This window comes from Mus caroli, chromosome 1, assembly GCF_900094665.2.
Source record: "Mus caroli chromosome 1, CAROLI_EIJ_v1.1, whole genome shotgun sequence".
In the NCBI taxonomy this organism is placed as follows: Eukaryota; Metazoa; Chordata; class Mammalia; order Rodentia; family Muridae; genus Mus; species Mus caroli.
In genome coordinates this window covers 1,679,653-1,698,441 of record NC_034570.1, presented here as the reverse complement: position 1 = coordinate 1,698,441, position 18,789 = coordinate 1,679,653, and the positions used below count along the sequence as shown (strand labels likewise).

At 41.8% G+C, this 18,789-nt stretch overlaps 1 protein-coding gene across 1 annotated transcript in view; it reads left to right on the top strand.

Annotated features, from left to right (window-relative positions):
- The window catches only part of LOC110296736 (regulator of G-protein signaling 20), a 142,006-nt gene extending 135,683 nt beyond the window's left edge, over positions 1 to 6,323 (top strand). The window contains 2 exon segments of the mRNA XM_021165499.2: positions 3,526 to 3,760; positions 5,558 to 6,323. Coding sequence (XP_021021158.1) covers positions 3,526 to 3,760; positions 5,558 to 5,746 — 424 coding nt within the window. The 3' untranslated portion in view covers positions 5,747 to 6,323.
- Positions 6,324 to 18,789: the final 12,466 nt, after the last annotated feature.

The following is an 18,789-nucleotide window of genomic DNA, read 5'->3' as shown; positions in this document are numbered from 1 at the left end:
TTAGATGGTCCATCCTTTCTTCACAGCTCCAAACTTTATCTCTGTAACTCTTTCCATGGGTGTTTTGTTCCCAATTCCAAGAAGTGTCCACACTTTGGTCTTCGTTCTTCTTGAGTTTCATGTGTCTAACAAATTGTATCTTATATCTTGGACAACCCAGCTTTGTATTGCTTGTATTTTTCTGTTTCTTCCCTTGACTATTATATTTCTCTTATCAAATCTTCTATTGATTTATCTTCCTTTAACTATTCTTGCATCTATTCCTTATCTTGTTCTTTTTTAAATACTTATTTTATGTATATGAGTGTTTTGCTTGTATGTATGTATGTGTGTATGTATGTATGAATGTATGTATGTATACTATGTGCATGCCTGATGCCTGTGGATACTAAAACGGGATTTTGGGTTCTCTGATACTAGAATTACAGAAAGTTGTGAGCCACCACGTGCGTGCTTGGAATCAATCTCTAGTGTGCAAATTTAGCTAGTGCTACTAAATAAGGAGTTATCTCTCTAGCTCCTTTATTCCTGTTCTTGATATTATACCTTCATAACTGTACACATTAACAAATATCCAAATAGTTTTGTTCAAACAGTTTTATATGTTAATTGGTTTAGTTTTGCAGATAGAATAATAGCCCATCCAGGTTATGTAAATTTCCTTCCATCTTTCCCTTATGTGTATTTGCCCAGGTTTTCAAAGTCTGGGAGATACAGCAACACCCCCTTCCCACTTCCCATAGTATATGACTTTCTCAGAAGTAGCAGGTATCTCACAGACCCCAGGGCACTGTATTCTGTGCCACGAATAAGGTGCAAAAAGCTATATCTCAACCTTCCGCCTTTGATTAATAATGGCCATATTCTATCTTCATTTTGTGTGTGTGTGTAAAGCAGGGTTAATAGTTTTTGTAGCTAAGCCAGTCAAGGGAAGCAAGACACTTGTAACAGGGCTCTCGTGTCCAGTGCAGTTTGGCCTGGCTTTGTTCTAAGTCACATCCAATTAATAAACAGAAAGTGATAAAATACCTGCTTCTTGATGCAGATGCTCACAAGGCTAAGCAGGTGCTTCTCCATGGAGTCATAGCCCCAGGCTTATAATAGTCTTTTCTCTGACTGAAGATCTACTCAGGTACTAGGTATTCATACACTTGGTTGTACTTGCTGTCCATCTGCTCAGGTACCAGGTACCATGCACTGACATGCACTTGATGTTATAGGCTGAAATATTAGTTACTCATACTTAGTTGCATTCACCACATGTGACCCTATTTGTTGTAATTTTTTTAGCAAACATAACATTACATTTGTAAGCAGTTTCTCTATACTCCACCCAGCAGTTACCTAACAACAGCCAGTTGTGAGCCTGGTTTGCACAGGTATAAGATCTCTCTTGCTCTCTCTCTCTCTCTCTCTCTCTCTCTCTCTCTCTCTCTCTCTCTCTCTCTTATCTCTTTCTGTCCTTCTCTGTGCCCCTTCCTTTGCCTCTACCCTTTTCCAGTTCCCTGCTCTGCTTCCTGGTGCCCTCCCCCCAGTAAACTTCCTTTTGTACGAGGCCTGTCACATGGCTTGATTGGTGAGGGGAATACCTTGTCAGGGCCCCCACTGAGGTGTTCCCTCCTCAAAGCTGTTTTATAAAACACAACAGCATTGCTTCTCAGTATTTAAGAGGGATTAAGTACTTGGTCCACAGCCTCCAAACTGTGAGTATCAGTGCTGCCTTCTGCTGACTATCCTCTTCCCAGGAACAGCAGGCAAGAGGGAAGGAGCAAAGCCTTGGCAAGCTCTGCTCACCTAGAAGAGTCCCCTTTTTAGATTGTGACTTGTGCTTTATCAGGACTACTATGGCATTGGAGAAATAATGTTCCTCACTCTTAACTCAGACCGTCTGACCAGAGTCTGCCACGACCCTCTGTTCTACACTAACTTTCTAAATTCATTATCATTAAAAACTATCCAAACATGGGTACCCTAAAACATCACAAAAATTTTATATCACAGTTCCAAGGCCAAAAATCCAAGATCCAGAGTGTCGTCAACCCATTTCTTTTTTTTTATTTTTAATAATTTATTTTTAGATAAACAGATAGATGTTTTGCCTGCATGTTTGTGCACCACATGAGTGCCTGGTGCTCCAGCAGGCCAGAGAGGGTGTTGGATCCTCTTGAAGTGGAGTTATGGATGGTTATAAACCACCATGTAGATACTGGGAATCAAACCCAGGTCTTCTGGAAGAGAAGTCAGTGCTCTTAAACACTAAGCCATCTCTCCAGCCCAAAGAACTATTTCTAAAAAAGGTTATACTCTTGGTGTTTAGACTGCTTTTAGGTGACACAATTCAACCAGTTAACATTGTATTCAGAATCAGCATTGTACCTGTAAGATTTTACAGACCACTTCCACAAAGCAGTTCAGAAGTATATTGTTCCTCGTCCATATGATATCTAAGAGGCTCCCGTTACCAGCGATACCAAAATCTGTACAAAAGCAGAGAGTGAGACTGGAGTCCTACTCACAGAGCAGGTAAATCTCAGAGACTTAATGAGGAGGGAAAAGCAAGTCACAGAGGACAATGGATTGGTCGTTTTATAACAAAAAAAAAAAAAAAGGCAAAAAAACCTTTAAAGCTACATAATATATTCTTCAGGGAAACATACACATATGGAACTGTGAAAAGACAAAATATTAGGGTCACTATTGTTTAGGCTTTTTCTGATCTCAGTACAGTTAAAACAAAATCAAAGACGGTAGGTAAGCCCAAGGTCAAGTCTTGTCTCAGGATGAGTGGCTTCCCTTCATGAATGATGTTCTAGCCAAGGACACATTCCTAGCTTATCATTTCGTCACCATCCCTCATGACTTGGATTTATATCATGTATATTATTTTCTCTCTTGCAAATGTTACATGAACCTTGAGGAATATTTAGTGGACATTACATATTCTGGTAGAGCTGTGTGAAGTGTGACTTAGCTCTGTCAAGAATAATTTAGAAGGTTTTGTCAAGTGGTTACAGGATTTTTTTTTTTCATTTCTGCAGTTTAAAGATATTGTCATGAGCCGTGCAGTGGTGGCACATGCCTTTAATCCCAGCACTTGGGAGGCAGAGGCAGGCAGATTTCTGAATTCGAGGCCAGCCTGGTCTACAGAGTGAGTTCCAGGACAGCCAGGGCTGTACAGAGAGAAACCCTGTCTCGGGGGGGGGGNGGGGGGGGGGGGGGGGGGGAGTATTGTCAGATGTGCCCAGATATAAACAAAGTATGGCCATAAGGTTGGTCAAAAAATCAGTGTGGTGACTGTGGTGCCTCATGCCTTTAACACCAGCAGCGCCATTAGCAGCAAAGCCATTTACAGGCATCTATCTTGTGTTTTGACAAAGGCTCAAGGACGTAAAAACCGGTGCTCTCCCTTCCCAAAGGGCCAAACGTTTGAGTGTTTTATATCAGAGATGGAAAGCTATGTGACAAAAGCTGGATCAGCACTAGTAACATCTTTGCTTTTTTCCTTTTCGTTTGACAACTGCTCAGCCCCACGCCTACTCTGGAAGAAGTCTGTGCCTGGGCCCAGTCTTTTGATAACCTGATGGTCACTCCAGCCGGAAGAAATGCATTCCGGGAATTTCTTCGAACAGAATTCAGTGAAGAAAACATGCTCTTCTGGATGGCCTGTGAAGAACTGAAAAGGGAAGCTAATAAAAGCACTATTGAGGAGAAAGCAAGGATAATATATGAAGATTATATTTCTATTCTCTCTCCTAAAGAGGTGTGTGTCTCATTAGAGCCATTGCTAAACTGCCGGTGTGTTTGGCCAAGTGCTTTTTGCACAGTCCTGGGCTCTGTCCACTCAATTGTAGGGTTGGTGGGTCAAGTTGTAGGGTTGGTGGGTCCTGTGTCCACTCTGTCATAGAGCTCCGGCGAGGATGAATGTGGGAGTTTGACTGTGCTTACCCCATGTCATCTCCGGCAGGTGTTGGGCCGGCCATAAGGAAGCCAGAGGACACCACTCCAGGGGTGGGAAAGCAGAGTCTAAGGCACAGTACAGCTGGTTCGGATGTACCCAGGCCTAAGAAGAGACTGGGGCCGTGGGGTTCTCAGGCTCTTGGGCACACAGGGAGCACTGGAAATCAAGGAAGAGCTGCGAACAGAATCTGGGCAGGGGGTTAGATCTAGCTTGGGGCAGCGAGGGTGGAGAAGGGGGAGCTCTGGCTGGCTGGTCCCTCAGGGAGAGTCCTTGGCTTAACGGTCTTGGGCTTGGTGGCTGTCATGGCTGGGAGAGAGGCCTTCTACAAGAGATTAAAGAGTGGCTCTGTAGGCAAAGGCCTTCTCCATGGCTCCCCAAGGCAGATCCCGATGAAAAGAGATAGTCTGTGGTTTCAAATCATTTATTGCCATGGTGTTTCCATGCCACCCTTCTCAGGGTGGGCGTGAGTAAATACCTTTTGCAGGGAGGAATGTCTGGGAAGGAAAGCTTACTGGCTATGCCCTCCAAGCCTCTATGTACCCCACTAGCATGGAGATCTGTCTTGAACCTATGTGACCACAGGTCACATTCCTTACATGTGGAGGGGCTCGGGGCATTGCTCTTACATGACTGAGGGCCACAAATCTATGAAAGGCTGCGGCTAGTGACAGGGACCTGGGGCGTGGGAGCAGGCGAAGCTCCTACGGTCCCTTCCGGGTCTCCAGGGCTTCTAGTCTTAGCTCAACCAGGGATCATGCTACCTTTCATGGTCTCATGCTCAATAGCATTCAGGCCCATCCAGCAGACACTGGGTTTCCTTTGTTTTGCGGTTCTCAGGGTGAACCCAGGGCTGCTCACATGCTGAGTCAGATTTCTCCCATCTAAAGCACAGTGCCATATAAATGAAATTATCCCCCTATCTTGAGCAAATTTTTTTTTCGGGTGTCTTTCACAGCAGGGACAGCTGGGATAAAAACCTGGATGCCACTGGCTCTCAGACCCTGTGATTTGAGCACTCCACTTTACAGACAGCTTCCTATTAAACCTGGACTGGCATCAGAAACCTACACCCAGTTTCTAGTCGGGCAGAAGCGTGCAGTGCCCAGGGTTTTGTCTTCATTAGCAGGGATGAGTCTGTGTATGCTGCCTTCTATCTTCACAGGCCATCCTACACTCATTTAAAAAAGCAAAGCTGTGTGGTTTTCTAAGGAGCTAACATTCCTTCCTGAGAGAAATAGTAAGCTGACCTGTGTATGGCCTGCTGAGTTCGCTGGCCTCGGACCAGCGATCTGCTTCCCAGGCCTTCCAAGGGAATCCCCTTTCATTCACCTGTGTCTCTCGCAGTGCAGACAGTTAGGGTTCCCAGGCCTTCCAAGGGAGTCCCCTTTCCTTCACCTGTGTCTCTCGCAGTGCAGACAGTTAGGGTTCCCAGGCCTTCCAAGGGAGTCCCCTTTCCTTCACCCGTGTCTGTGCAGTGCAGACAGACAGGGTTCAGACTGTTAGAACACTTTGTTTGCTTTGGGGCCTTTTGAATGACAAAATGATTCTGGGAATTTGGATGAATTTACAACCAGAAATAATTGCTGCTTCTCTCCACAGGTCAGCTTGGACTCCCGAGTACGAGAAGTTATCAACAGAAACATGGTGGATCCATCCCAACACATATTCGATGACGCTCAACTGCAGATCTACACTCTAATGCACAGAGACTCCTATCCCCGCTTCATGAACTCCACAGTCTATAAGGATTTGCTTAAGTCCTTAGCTGAGAAAACAGTTGAAGCATAGGTGGTTTCAAATATATTTATTATTAACAAAACAAGAAAGTAACTCATGGACTATAGCTAGCACAGGGAATTTAGAGATAGGATGTCTTGTGCTACAGTGATTCTTGGACTGTTGTAATAACAGATTCTTCCTCCACAGAAGGCTATAGATTCACAATGGAAACTACAGCCGCCTTTAGTGATACTTACCAGGAAAAAAGGGGTGGGGGTATAAGAAAAAAGGGGGTGGGTGTATGACTGCCTTAGAAAGATAGTGTGCTCACATTCACATAACAGTAGCATGTTCTCAAGGGCAGAGCATGTACTAGTCTCTGTTCTGCCTGCAGCACAGATGTACAAAGAGCAAATGGGAACACTTTGTTTTGCATGAGTTCAATACTGTATTACCCTCCAAAGAAACGGCATTCAAATCTTTCTCAACCAACCCTTCCTTCATTCTGAATACTTCACTTGGTACCATGCTAGGACTGAGAGTCATATTTCACAAAGATGTGACTATTCCTTGTAAAAATGAAATCTCAAACTCTCAATCTCTCTCTCTCTCTCTCTCTCTCTCTCTCTCTTCCTCCTTCCCTCCCTCCCTCTGTGCATGCATGCATCCAAGTGTGTGTGTGTGTGTGTGTGTGTGTGTGTGTGTGTGTGTACGTGTATCTGTTATGGTTGGTGGAAGAAACCACGCTCTTGGTGGGTCACTCTCAGACATTTAGTAAGGAAGCAACACTTAAGTGAAAGGTGACTGTGTTATCAGACTCTATCAAGCTGAAGACTGAATTTTGAAGTCCAAAGCTTGTCATGTTCACAATTTCTCAAATAAACATATTTTAATTTTTAATGAAAGATATGTGGATATTTTCATTCTGAAAACAATGAAATAAGAGTTTTCTCTCAATCTTGTATTATTTTATCTGGAATTACTGAGGAACACAGATCATGTAGGTATGCATGCAATACATTTTTCACCATCCAGATGAGTGTTCCTTCTTTAGATTCCAAGATATTATGTTAATCACAGCAAATAGGATGACTTCATAGTTTACAGGTAAAAGTAGTTATAGACCTAAGCCACACTGAACAATCCCATGTCTACAACAAATGGGAAATATAACACACTGGACAGATTTCAGAAGAAGGTTAGACACTTAATCTACAGAGAACACACCAGCTCCAACCTTGTAGAGAAGTCTTGGCCTCCCCTTTGCCTGGTCCTGCAACAGCCTTATTGGCTTTGTTACTCAGCTCAACCCCAAATAAGACTCCTTTCCCTCATTCTCAACAAACCATCTCACCTCTAACTTTTCATGAAGCTTGTCCCTCTCCCCTTCCTCTGTCTATGAACCCATGAATACACACATCCCAGCATCCCTCCTCACCTCCTTCAACTCATCTCAGAGAATAATGAGCCTTGTACTTTTCATGGTGCCAGTCTCTTGCATGTTTCTGATCCCATTTTATTCAACCATTATCTTCACTGACCAGAGGCCATAACTGCGATTCTCCAATGGGTTCCATGCCACTGGTACCTACAATGTATTGTCATAAGTCCTAGAATGGAGCAAACCCAGCTCAAAGAATTTTTAAGGGTTATATAAAGATTTCAGCAGAAGTTCCACCAGAGTTTAACCCTATAGAACAAGACTGTATATGTCCTGCCAATAATTACTATAGGAGAAGAGGCTATTTGAGTGACTCCAAATGATACAGTTAAGGACATGTAAAGGATAAGGTAATTGTAAGACATATATAAGGATACTCATTTGTGTAGAGGGACCTGCATGGCCAAGAGTCTAGGCTTGGAGCTAAGTGTGGTTGCACATACCTGCATTTCTGGCACACAGGAAGCTGGAGCAGGATTTTGAATTTGAAGCTGGGATGAACTATTCAGAAAGAATCTGCATTAATCTAATTACAGTATAGATTCTAATATGGAGAACTGATTTTCCGCACACAGACAGTATAGAATCCCTGGGGAGGTAAAGCATGAAGACTGCTGGCAAGCCCTTATGTGCATGGGCAGAGAGATGAGTCTCAAAGAAGGCTTAGAAGGATTTGCCTTGTAAGAGGGAAGAAAGAACATGCAGATATGGCATAAGAACAGATGTCTCAAGCAGAGGGAAAGCAGCATTTCCTACGGATAAGGCAACGTCCACTTATCTAAGCTTGGTCTGCTCTCCCACACTGTAAGCTTGCTCTATTTCATGCATAAGAACAAGCCTATATCTGTTAGCACAGTTAGCACTCTTTCACTAGGCTTTCACAGCACCCCCTACTGCCTCCACCCCATCTCCCTATTCATACTCAAAGAGAAAGGCGCTCTGACTGTTCTAGTACGGCACGTCATTTCCAACCTTATCCTTATGGGTGATTTCTTTCTGGAAACCCTACTTCCATCTCTTCTATGGGTCTCTTTTAGCTCTGTGTACTCCCTGAATTCATCTCCATTCCTCTTTCAATAGTAGAACACAGTAGACAAGCACAGGGGTTCCCCAGCCAGAGTTACCCCAACTCCATCAGCATGCCAGTAGATGTGGGCAGTAAGTAACACTTTTTGGGCATGTCTTCTCCTTGGTAGCACTAGGGGTAGTAATAGCACTCTGTGAGGATTTAGAACACACCCATGTAGATTACAGAAAATACTTACAGCACGATAATCACTGCTATCACCTGTCTATTGAGAGTACTGGCTCCTGAAATTTGGATTTGGCTTACTTTTCCCTGGTGCCCTTCCTATTTACTTAAAATGTACTGAATATCTACCAATCAGGGTCTGGTCTGAAATCTCTCTTGAATTTTAGTCAACTTCTGTCTGGACATCTGGTATATCTCATAAATGAGGGATACTCAGCTTGTCTTAATCTTGACCCTTCACCCTCTAAGCATACCTCACATAATCCAGTCAGTTATTTAAGTGTTCAGCTGGTGTTAACTTGGATTTTCTCTTCTTGTGTATTCTTCCCAAGGCTGGTCATTTCTCACTTCTTTTTTTCTCTTTTCTTCTCTGACCCAGCACATCTCACTTTATGACTGTTAAGAAGAGCCCCCACACAGCCAGTGGTGGCCCACACCTTTAATCCCAGGATGCAGGAGTCAGAGGCATCTCTGTGAGTTTGAGACTATGTTACAACTGAGATGGAAAGGTTTCCTAGCAGTTGAAAGCCAATGAATACTGAAGAGGTCCGTTAGAGCAGTTAGAGTGTTCTATGGGTGAAATCTGGACGTTGGAAGCCTTCAGGGGAGAGTTTAAGTATTGCATATCTGAAGTCAGTCAGGAGCCAAGGATTACCACAAAGTCACACCACACAACAAACCTCACACAAGAGATTTATTGGGAGGGAGAAACTTAGGAGGGCAGCTGCCTCTGATTGGGTGAGAAGACAGCAGGGAACTGAGCAGTAGGCAGAACTTAATATAGGATTTCTAGGAGGTGGAACTTTCCAGGGCAGAGCTTTCCAGGATAAGGATTGGTGGGGTTTCAAGTCCTGAACTTGGGGGAGCTCAGGGATTGGTGGATTGTCCTCTTCAAAGATTGGTGGGATTTTTTTTTTCTTTTAAGGTGGGAACTGGCCACTCTACTGCCTCAGGGCTGGAAATGACAGTTACAGCTTTTAGAAAAGGACTCTTGGTGCTTTGAGGGATGTCTTGGGGCAAGTTCGGGTTGCTGGAGTTCCTTAGGCAGGGCCTGGCCATTTTCCTGCCTTGAGGGTTTACAAGGTTTACAAAGGGAGTCCATGTCAGGGAAAGCTTTCCTTGCCATTTGGCATGAATAGATAGTAGAAGGGCCTGGCCACTCATGTGCCTAAAAGGACTTACATTTATGAATAGATGTTCCAAGAATCCGGTAGCTGTTTAGTCCATGAACCTGGGTGTCTGAGCTGGTCTTGAGTATATGATGGAATCCCGAAGGAGTAGGTTATAAAGGCAGAGAAGAATAGACTTGTTTGCAAGGTGAGAGCAAGAAGACAAAGAGCAAAAGTTTCCTTCATCCTGTGTCCTTTATATAGGCTTCCAGCAGAAGGCATGACCCAGATTAGATCTACATTAAAGATCTGGATTCAAGGTGTGTCTTCCAACCTCAAAGATCAGGATTTGAAGTAGATCTTCTCCTCTCAAGTTGCACAAAAATTGCTCAAAGGTGTGTCCTCTAGGTTTTTAGTTTTAGTCCATTTCAGATATACAGTCAAGTGGACAACCAAGAAGAGCCATCACAGGGAAATGGATCTGTAACAGATGGCTTGATAAAATGGAATTACTGATGAAGATGCATCCTCATGTTATACCTTGCACAAACCCCAACTCAAAATGATTGAAGATTCATATATTAAGGCCCCAAACTGCAAATCACTTATATAAAAATACAACAGAAATTACCTCAGTGCTGCTGATGGATTTTGAAGATGGTACCAAAGCAGAAGCTACAAAAACAAATGAAGGGGCAGTACATGAGAATCAAACACTTCCTGTCTACACAGGAAACAGTCCACAGAAGGAGAGCTGCCTAGGGATAGAGTGGGAGAGCCTGCTCAAACACTATGCATCTGTCAAGAGCTGGTCTAGGAAAAGCTAAAACCTAGCAGCTGATCTTCCTGAGAAAGATCCACCATGGACTAAAATCTGCAACAGATTTGCTTCTCTAGGCAAGGCATAGAAAATTAAATCCGAGGAAAGATTCCTGCTATTAATATGTTTTACCTGTTATTAATAACAATCACAAGGTATTGACTCACTCCCTTTTAAGCAGATTTCTACAGACTTATGAAGATGTACTAACTTGTAGTGATGTTATATAGATAAATACATAATGATGCTATAGAAGTCCTGACTTGATTCAAATAATTTTAGGAAGAAAGTTTTTAGAAATGGTCTAGGTTGCTAGAGAGATGTAATAAAGTAATAAATATGTAATAAATATGTAATAAAGTAATAAAGATGTAATAGACTCAAGACTAGAATGTGCCCACTCCTCATGATAGTCAGTAAAGGCTGCCGAGTAGGAAATTCAATGAGCTTTCATAATTATACTAAAAAGAGAAATAGACTTGGGACAAATTTGTGTTCAAGGAAAGATATTTAGGTCCAAGAATAAAGTTACAGCTGTGCACTATGATAAGGCAAAGCCACGTAAAAACTGCAGCTTTGACCTTGTTAGTATATTATAATGAAGCACTGCTTTGAACTTAGTATTAACATCCTTCTGTAACTCCCATTCTATAAAACATTTTATCTCTGAGGAATTTTCTAAGGAACTTTTTGTCTAAGAAGGTATAAAAAGACCAGAGAACAGAAATAAAGTTGTTGGTTGAATGGTTTGGCTTGGGGAGCTTTGCCCCATTCATCCATCAATCCATCCATCCAAATGTATATGTCTGTTTGTCTATATGTTTGTGTGTAGGTATAGGTGCATGTATGTAAGCATGCATGAATACTTGTGGAATTGATTGTGACAGTCAGGCCTGGCCAGAGTGTGGGTGTATGCATGTTTGAATGTATATGTGTCTGTGTATATTTGCCTGTATTATGCATCTCAATTCTTTTCCTTTCCTTTTTCTCTGGTTCACAGAGTTAACCAGCTTAGCCAGAGAGGCTTGTGGCTGATTCACCAGAGACAGGAGCAGCAGCAGGAAATCCTTTCACTTTATCCCCTGCTGTTAAACAGTCTGTGTCAACTGCTAGATATCGGCACTTACTAAAGTACAGGTAAAGAGCTCCGTTCTTAGCACAGAGCAGTAAGAGTCTTAGGTTTGCCTAGTGATTATTTAAGCATAAAGAGTTAAATAAAGCACAGAGTATTACAATGCTTAATAAAGTTCAGAGGTAGAGAGAAAAGAAGGCAGTGTTTTTAAACCATAGAATCAGTTAAGAAAGTTTTTAGAATCTTTTACAAGTTATCAGCAAACATTCAGTATAGTCAGTGAGCTAGAAGGCCAGAGACCATCAGTCTTTATAACGACATCTAGAAACATCAGCCTTTAAAGCCATGTCTGACATTGTGTCCCACTTCAAGCCATTTCAGGTCAGGCAGGCTCCCCAAATTCATCTGCCCATTTATATATTAAACATATGTAAAAGTGACTCAGTGGGTAAGCACTTTCCTTGCAAATGTGAAAACCTAAGTTCTAATCCCCAGTACCAATGTAAAACTCCGGGTTCATTAGCGCAAGCCTGACAGCCCAGGGACTTGGACATAAGAACTTAGGGACACTGAAGGACATAGGGATGGATCCTGGTAGCTTGCAGGCCAGCTAACCTAGCCAAAATGTCAGGTCTCCATTCAGTGAGAGAGCCTGACACAGGCAATAAGGGGGAAAGTGATAGGAAGCCGTCTTGCATCATCCTCTGCCTTTCGGAGTGCACACACCCAAGCACCCACGTGTGTGCATGTTTATATAAACATCTGCCAAAAAACAAAAACAAAAAAACAAAATCAAACCACCAACTACACCTGAGCTGGAGAGATGGCTCAGCGGTTAAGAGCACCAACTGCTTTTCCAGGGGTCCTGACTTCAATGCCCAGCAACCACATGGTAGTAATGGGATCTGATGCACTCTTCTGGTGTGTCTGAAGAGAGCAATGGTGTGCTCATATACATAAAATAAGCCTTTTTTTTAAGTAGACAACCAGAATTAAACAAACAAAGAAAAATAAAACTACACCTAATCCGCCAGGCGTGGTGGCGCACGCCTGTAATCCCAGCGCTCAGGAGGCAGAGGCAGGCAGATTTCTGAGTTCGAGGCCAGCCTGGTCTACAAAGTGAGTTCCAGGACAGCCAGGGCTATACAGAGAAACCCTGTCTCGAAAAACCAAAAAAAAAAAAAAAAAAAAAAAAAAAAAAAAAAAAAAAAACCAAAAAAATAAACTACACCTAATCCATCAAAGCCCACAGCTCTGCAAAAGTATCTAAATGTACTAAATTTGCTCTTTGCCCTCTACCGTTCTACTTCTGGCTAACGGTTCTTGGTAACTGAAATGAATATGGGTTTTTCTGTTTGTTTGTTTGTTTGTTTGTTTGTTTTGTGCTTAAAAGCTCTTCCCGAGAAAGGCTTGGTGCTTCACTTGGATCCCAAACACACTGTGTAGTTGTGGCTGGCTAACAACAACGCTCTATTGGCTCAAAGCCATGTCCAAACAGTCTTCTCTAGTGAGTACCCCACAACAACACTATGTGTGGTACATGCATAAACCTTATATGTAACTCCATAACACAATATAAACAAAAGCACCTGGCTTTAAAATAGGTCAAGTAGAAATACTTGAATCATCAGTTCTCCAAAGATGCACAAATAAAAAGCAGCTTATCGTTAATACGTGTTTCATATCCAGTACAATGAGTGGGCTTCAGAAAAATAAAAAATAGTCAAGTGCCAAGGGGCAAGGCTTGTAATCTAAGCGCTCAGATGCTGACTCGGGAGGATAATAAACTTAAGGCCAGACTGAACAACAAAGTCAGACCTTTTCTCGACATGATACAAACAAAAGAACAAGTAACAAGTTCTGGGAGAAACGGAGGAAATGATGGAATCTGTATATTCCTGGAGAATATTGGAAAACATCACAAAAGTACTCAAAAATTAAAAATAGAGTAATTATTACTATACATTTCAGAAATCTTATCTCAACTTTTATTCAAAAGAAATAAAATTAGGATCTTGAAAAGAAATACAAACCTCTAATTACTACATTGCTATCACAAGAGTTAAGCTGTGAAATACTCAATGGTGGACCAGTGGAAAACGAAAATGTGGTCTGTAACACACACACATAGTGGGAGGGGGGGCAGTATTCATGCATAGAAAAGGAAATTCTGCTGATTTTGATGGTGGCTGAATCCTACGGACATTACATTCAGTAGAACAAGATAGACGGGACAAATGTTGCATAGTCCTGTGTCAGTAGAGAAGAGGCATCAAGATAAATATAAGAAAGAAGTCAGTTGAAAGAAAGGCTGGAAACCCTTCTGCATCAGGGCTACACAAGGGACAGATCACATGCCAGAAAAGCACACACTCCAAATATGGGAGAAAGTCATTTTTTTCTCTCCCTCCCCTCTGTCTCTTCTCTCTCTCTCTCCTCCATCTCTCTCTCTCTTCCCCCCCCTCTGTCTCTATCTCTCTCTTTCTGTCTCTCTCTCTCTCTGTCTCTATCTCTCTCTCCCTCTCCTTCTCTCTGCAACTATCCAAGTGTTCCTGATCCAGTTCTTTGTCCCTGGACCAAAGAATCTACATGTATCTAATCTTGTAAAATATATATATATATATATATATATATATATATATATATATATATATCAACTCAAAAAATACAAAAAAAACCTGAGTGTAGCCAGGCAGCGGTGGCGCACACCTTAGGAGGCAGATTTCTGAATTCGAGGCCAGCCTGGTCTACAGAGTGAGTTCCAGGACAGCCAGGGCTACACAGAGAAACACTGTCTTGAAAAAAAACCAAAAAACCCCTGAGTAATAGTATTCCTTTCCTTGTTTCTTTAACAAAGGTACCCATCTCACCAGCTAATCAATTTGTTCCTTCTCCTCAACATTATACTTGCCCCAGAGTTCTTGAAAATACCGGGCAAGCTCCGGAGGTCAGTAGACATTCCTATTCAAACCACCAGATAGGTCAGAGGCACATCCAGATAGAGTCCCCCTCCCAAACCTTCATGGCCTTTTTCTGGGATAAGGGGCAATCCTATGAAAAACCAAAAGAGGACACCCGATTTCTTAGATGAGTCTCATTTGTTCCCAAATGCTGTTTTCCAAATTGAAAGCACTGGGCAGTGGGTCTCAGAAGTATCTTCCTCTACTCTACAGAGCTCCACCCCATTTTCTTACTTTCCTATTTATCTAAGTTACCAAAGAAAAGGATACTCAGCCCTAGGTGAGTATTCAATAAACAGCACTTCCAGTCATCTCTCCACTACTATCCCCTCAACATTTTCCTTGAGCAGAAGTACATGAACAGTTAAGAGTCCATGACTGCTTTTCAGTCATGGACCTGCAAAAATGCAAGTAAGGAAGGGAGGAAAATAAGGAAGCTTCACTACAGATTCATCGCAACTTACCTGTGGCCTTCAGACCTTCACGTCGGCTTGTAATTTTACATGGAAGCCTTTGTACTGGGTTCTTGTCTGAGGGTTTTACTGCTGTGAATATACACCATGATCACAACAACCCTTCTAAGGACAACATTGAATTGGGGCTGGCTCACAAGATTCAGAGGGTCAGTCCATTATCATTAAGGCAGGAACATGGCAGCATCCAGGCAAGCATGGTATAGAAGCTGAGAATTCTACATCTTTATCTGAAGGCTAGAAGACTGCTGCCAGGCAGCTAGGAAGAGGATATTAAAGCCCACATAAACAGCAAAACACCTATCCCAAGGAGGCCACACCCCCAAATAGTGTCACTCCTTGGGCCAAGCATATACCAAACCAACACTGTTCTATTTGCTGCAACCCCTGGGGGAAACAGAGGAATCCTGTTTAATTCTGAGAATTAAAATGCATAAACTATTTGCTTAAAACTCTACTGTCAGGAGGGTATAAGTTCTCCTAGATCAGGAAGTCACCAATTGCCTGAGACTGTCAACCACCAGAAGGGAAGTAAGACATGATAACGACAGGCTCAGTACAGGAGGGAAAACTGCATCAAACCTGTTCATGACAAAACAGACACATACTCAAGGAAAGAAAGAAAATCCCACCTGATTTTTCAACAGACTGAAGCATTCAGATTTACCACCCTGAATATCACCTCTCAAAGGCAAAAACTCTTGTGGGCCACCATTTCATGAACCTGTCAGCCCTTAATCTGTACAGCTTTAGCAGGTACAGATGGAGCCCCAAATCCCAGACTCAGCTGTAAGACACCGATTTTTCAGTGTGAAGGAAAATGAAAAGGAATAGGAAAAATGAGAAGGAATTCAGATGACTTGTTATGTAGGCATTGGCCAGGCCCATCCAAGGGATCTCTCTGATAAAACTAAGGACAGCTGCTTCAAAAACAAAGACCCAAGTCATAAAGCACATGAATACTGTTCCCTGCCATCCTGTGGTCACATGTGATATCCAAGGACCCAGATGCCTATCAAAGAAAGGTGACTGTCTCCTTTCCTAGAACACCTTCACACAAGACTGTGCTACACAACTGAAAATATTCAATGAGAAGCTGGGCAGACAGTAAGAGGTACATTTATAGATCCCCCAAGAGTGAACTTTGTTGCCTCCTTAGACAGATACAAGCCTTTTTTTTTTAACTTTGCTCATATACCATGTGTCCATAAAAAAATATTCTCATGTATGTCAATCTGTGTCTAAGACAACATAAAACGAAACTTAGTACCCCTCTACAATTTCTCAAAGTAATTAATAACTTGAAGCCACTTTGTTTACACATTGCTTTTATTGCATGCTAATGTTATTTTTGGTAAGCATTATTTAAAGTGTGGTTCATATGTGTCTGGGTGCGCCTGCACGTGTGTGCGTGTGCATACATACATATCTTGATGATACATTAAAAGCCCTGATAAGGGCTGGTGAGATGGCTCAGTAGGCAAGAGCACCCGACTGCTCTTCCAAAGGTCCAGAGTTCAAATCCCAGCAACCACATGGTGGCTCACAACCACCTGAATTGAGATCTGACGCCCTCTTCTGGTTCATCTGAAGACAGCTACAGTGTACTTACATATAATAAATAAAAAAAAAAAAAAAAAAAAAAAGCCCTGATAAATGCACTTAAATGCACTCTTATAAACCTAGTTACTATTAACTTAAAAACCTATTAAAATGGCACACACGACGAAATAAGAACGCCACTAAAATTAGTATCTTATATTTTAAAGAGAAATTTTAATTTACAATCATGACATTAAAACCAGTGGCTAGTCTGTGTTTTCCTCTTTCATTATCACTACATCACCAACAAAATAGCCCACACTTTTCAGGATTCTTTCATGCCCAAATTTAAAATCAAAGAGGAAAAAGAGGTCACTTAAAAATGATATTGATACCTGTTAAGCCTACTCAGATCTTCATTGATTATTAAATTAGGCTATGGTCATTGAGGCACCTCAAGATTTATTGTACTGTGTGTGTGTGTGTATGAAGTGGTAGGTGCATAGGAGTCCTCTATCCACAGAAGCAAGATGATGTTGGATCCCCTGAAGCTAGAGTTACAGACAGTTTTGAGCCATCTAACACAGTGTGCTTGGAACTGAACTCAGGCTTTCTACAAAAGCAACACATGCTCTAACTGCTGAGGCATCTCTAGCCCTACCTTGGTGGCTCTTGATATGACAAGTTTACGCATGTCTTTTCAATAATAAAACTTCATTCTTTAATTAATAGCTGAGGATCACTTTATCAAATGAACTTGTATACTGACAAGTGTTAACAAGAGTATCCCAAAGCAAAAGGAATTATACCTGTCAATCCCAGGATTGGAAATGCCCTCACATACAGACCAAGAAGAAAGCATAGCTTGGGAGTCCTTGTCTGAAAGTTAGAGAACATTACTAGACCCATAGCTTACTTCATGTCTTAGTTTGCTAATTCTATAATAAATCATTTACTAAAAAAAAAAAAAAAATCAAGGTTCATAGTTCTAGACGGCTAGTTTATAATCACCATGGCAGGGACCACAGCAGCAGGAAAGCATGCATGGCACTGAGCAGTATCTTTGGGTTCGCATCTTGATCCACAAGCTTCACATGCTCTCTGCATGTTTTGAAACTTCAAACCTCAGCTCTGTAATATCCAAAATGAATTCAAGACCACCCTGTAGTACCGTCCCCCTTTGAAAAGGACTTTCCAAACTGTCCTAGCAGGCCAAGTGCAGAGCCAGACAAGGAAGCTGGCTGACTAGACAAATGTAAAGTTTTAGGGGTCAAAATGATTAAGCCTGCAGCTACCAAAACAATATTAGCTGTTCTCAGAGAAATAAGAATAGCAAATCTCCTGCCCCACACTGAATTCTGACAAAGATCACAAACCACCTGACCTTGTTGCGAGAATTCCCCTGACGTTAATAGCTGTGACGTTAATAGCTGATCCCTAAGTTCAAAATGTACTATTACTTTGCTGACCAAATCATAATAACCCACCATGTGGGCAAAGTGAGTCACTAGGCCAGAGGTAGTCACTATACAAACCAATGCCTGAAAGAAAGGGTTACTTGCTACACCAATGAGAATCCTGTTGCTCAAATCTGTCCCTTACAAAGGTATAAAAAGTGTGTTCTTTCTTTGTTCTTGGTCTCTCCTCTGGCCTGCATGCTGAGAGGGGAGTCCTCAACATGTTGGAATAATAAAAATCCTCATGCGTTTTGCAGCGATGGCGGCGGTCTCTGTGTTCTTTAAGGGTCTTTTGACAAACTCCAACAGCTCCAGTGGCAAACACCCTCCAAAAAGGTCTCCTCTACGATTCTTTCCCAAACAGTTCCATAGCTGTTGACCAAGCATTCATAATATATGCGCTCATAGGAACCATTCTCATTCAAACCGTAATTCTCCTGCCAAAAGTTGTAACATGTGGCTAACTCGGACATTTACAGCAGCTAACGCAAGGAGAGATGGATGAGCCTAGTCAAAAGCATACTGATGTTCTAATGTTTGCTGACACGGTCTCAGGGTACAGAAAGGCCTACTCTACCCAGACCTATTGTGTTCTAAAACAACGAACATTTACCTTTTGAATCTCAACAACCTCAAAAATATCTTAACTTTTAAAAATTATTTATGTGTATGACTCCTTTACATACGATCATGTGCCACATGTGTGCAGTGTACTCAGGCCAGAGGAGGGCATCAGATCTCTTATAAGGAAACCATTTAATTGGGACTGGCTTACACTTTCAGAGATGTTTCAACATCAAAAAAAAAAAAAAAAGACAAAAAACATGTATGTTTAACAACAAAAAACTTTATTGATTTACAAATTTTAAAATGGATCACTTAAAAGTGGGACTATTTTAACCTTATTACTTTTAAACTAATTCTTTCAAACTGTACTTTATTTTTAAAGTAACAGAAATTACCCATGGACCAATCTTTTTCTTTTT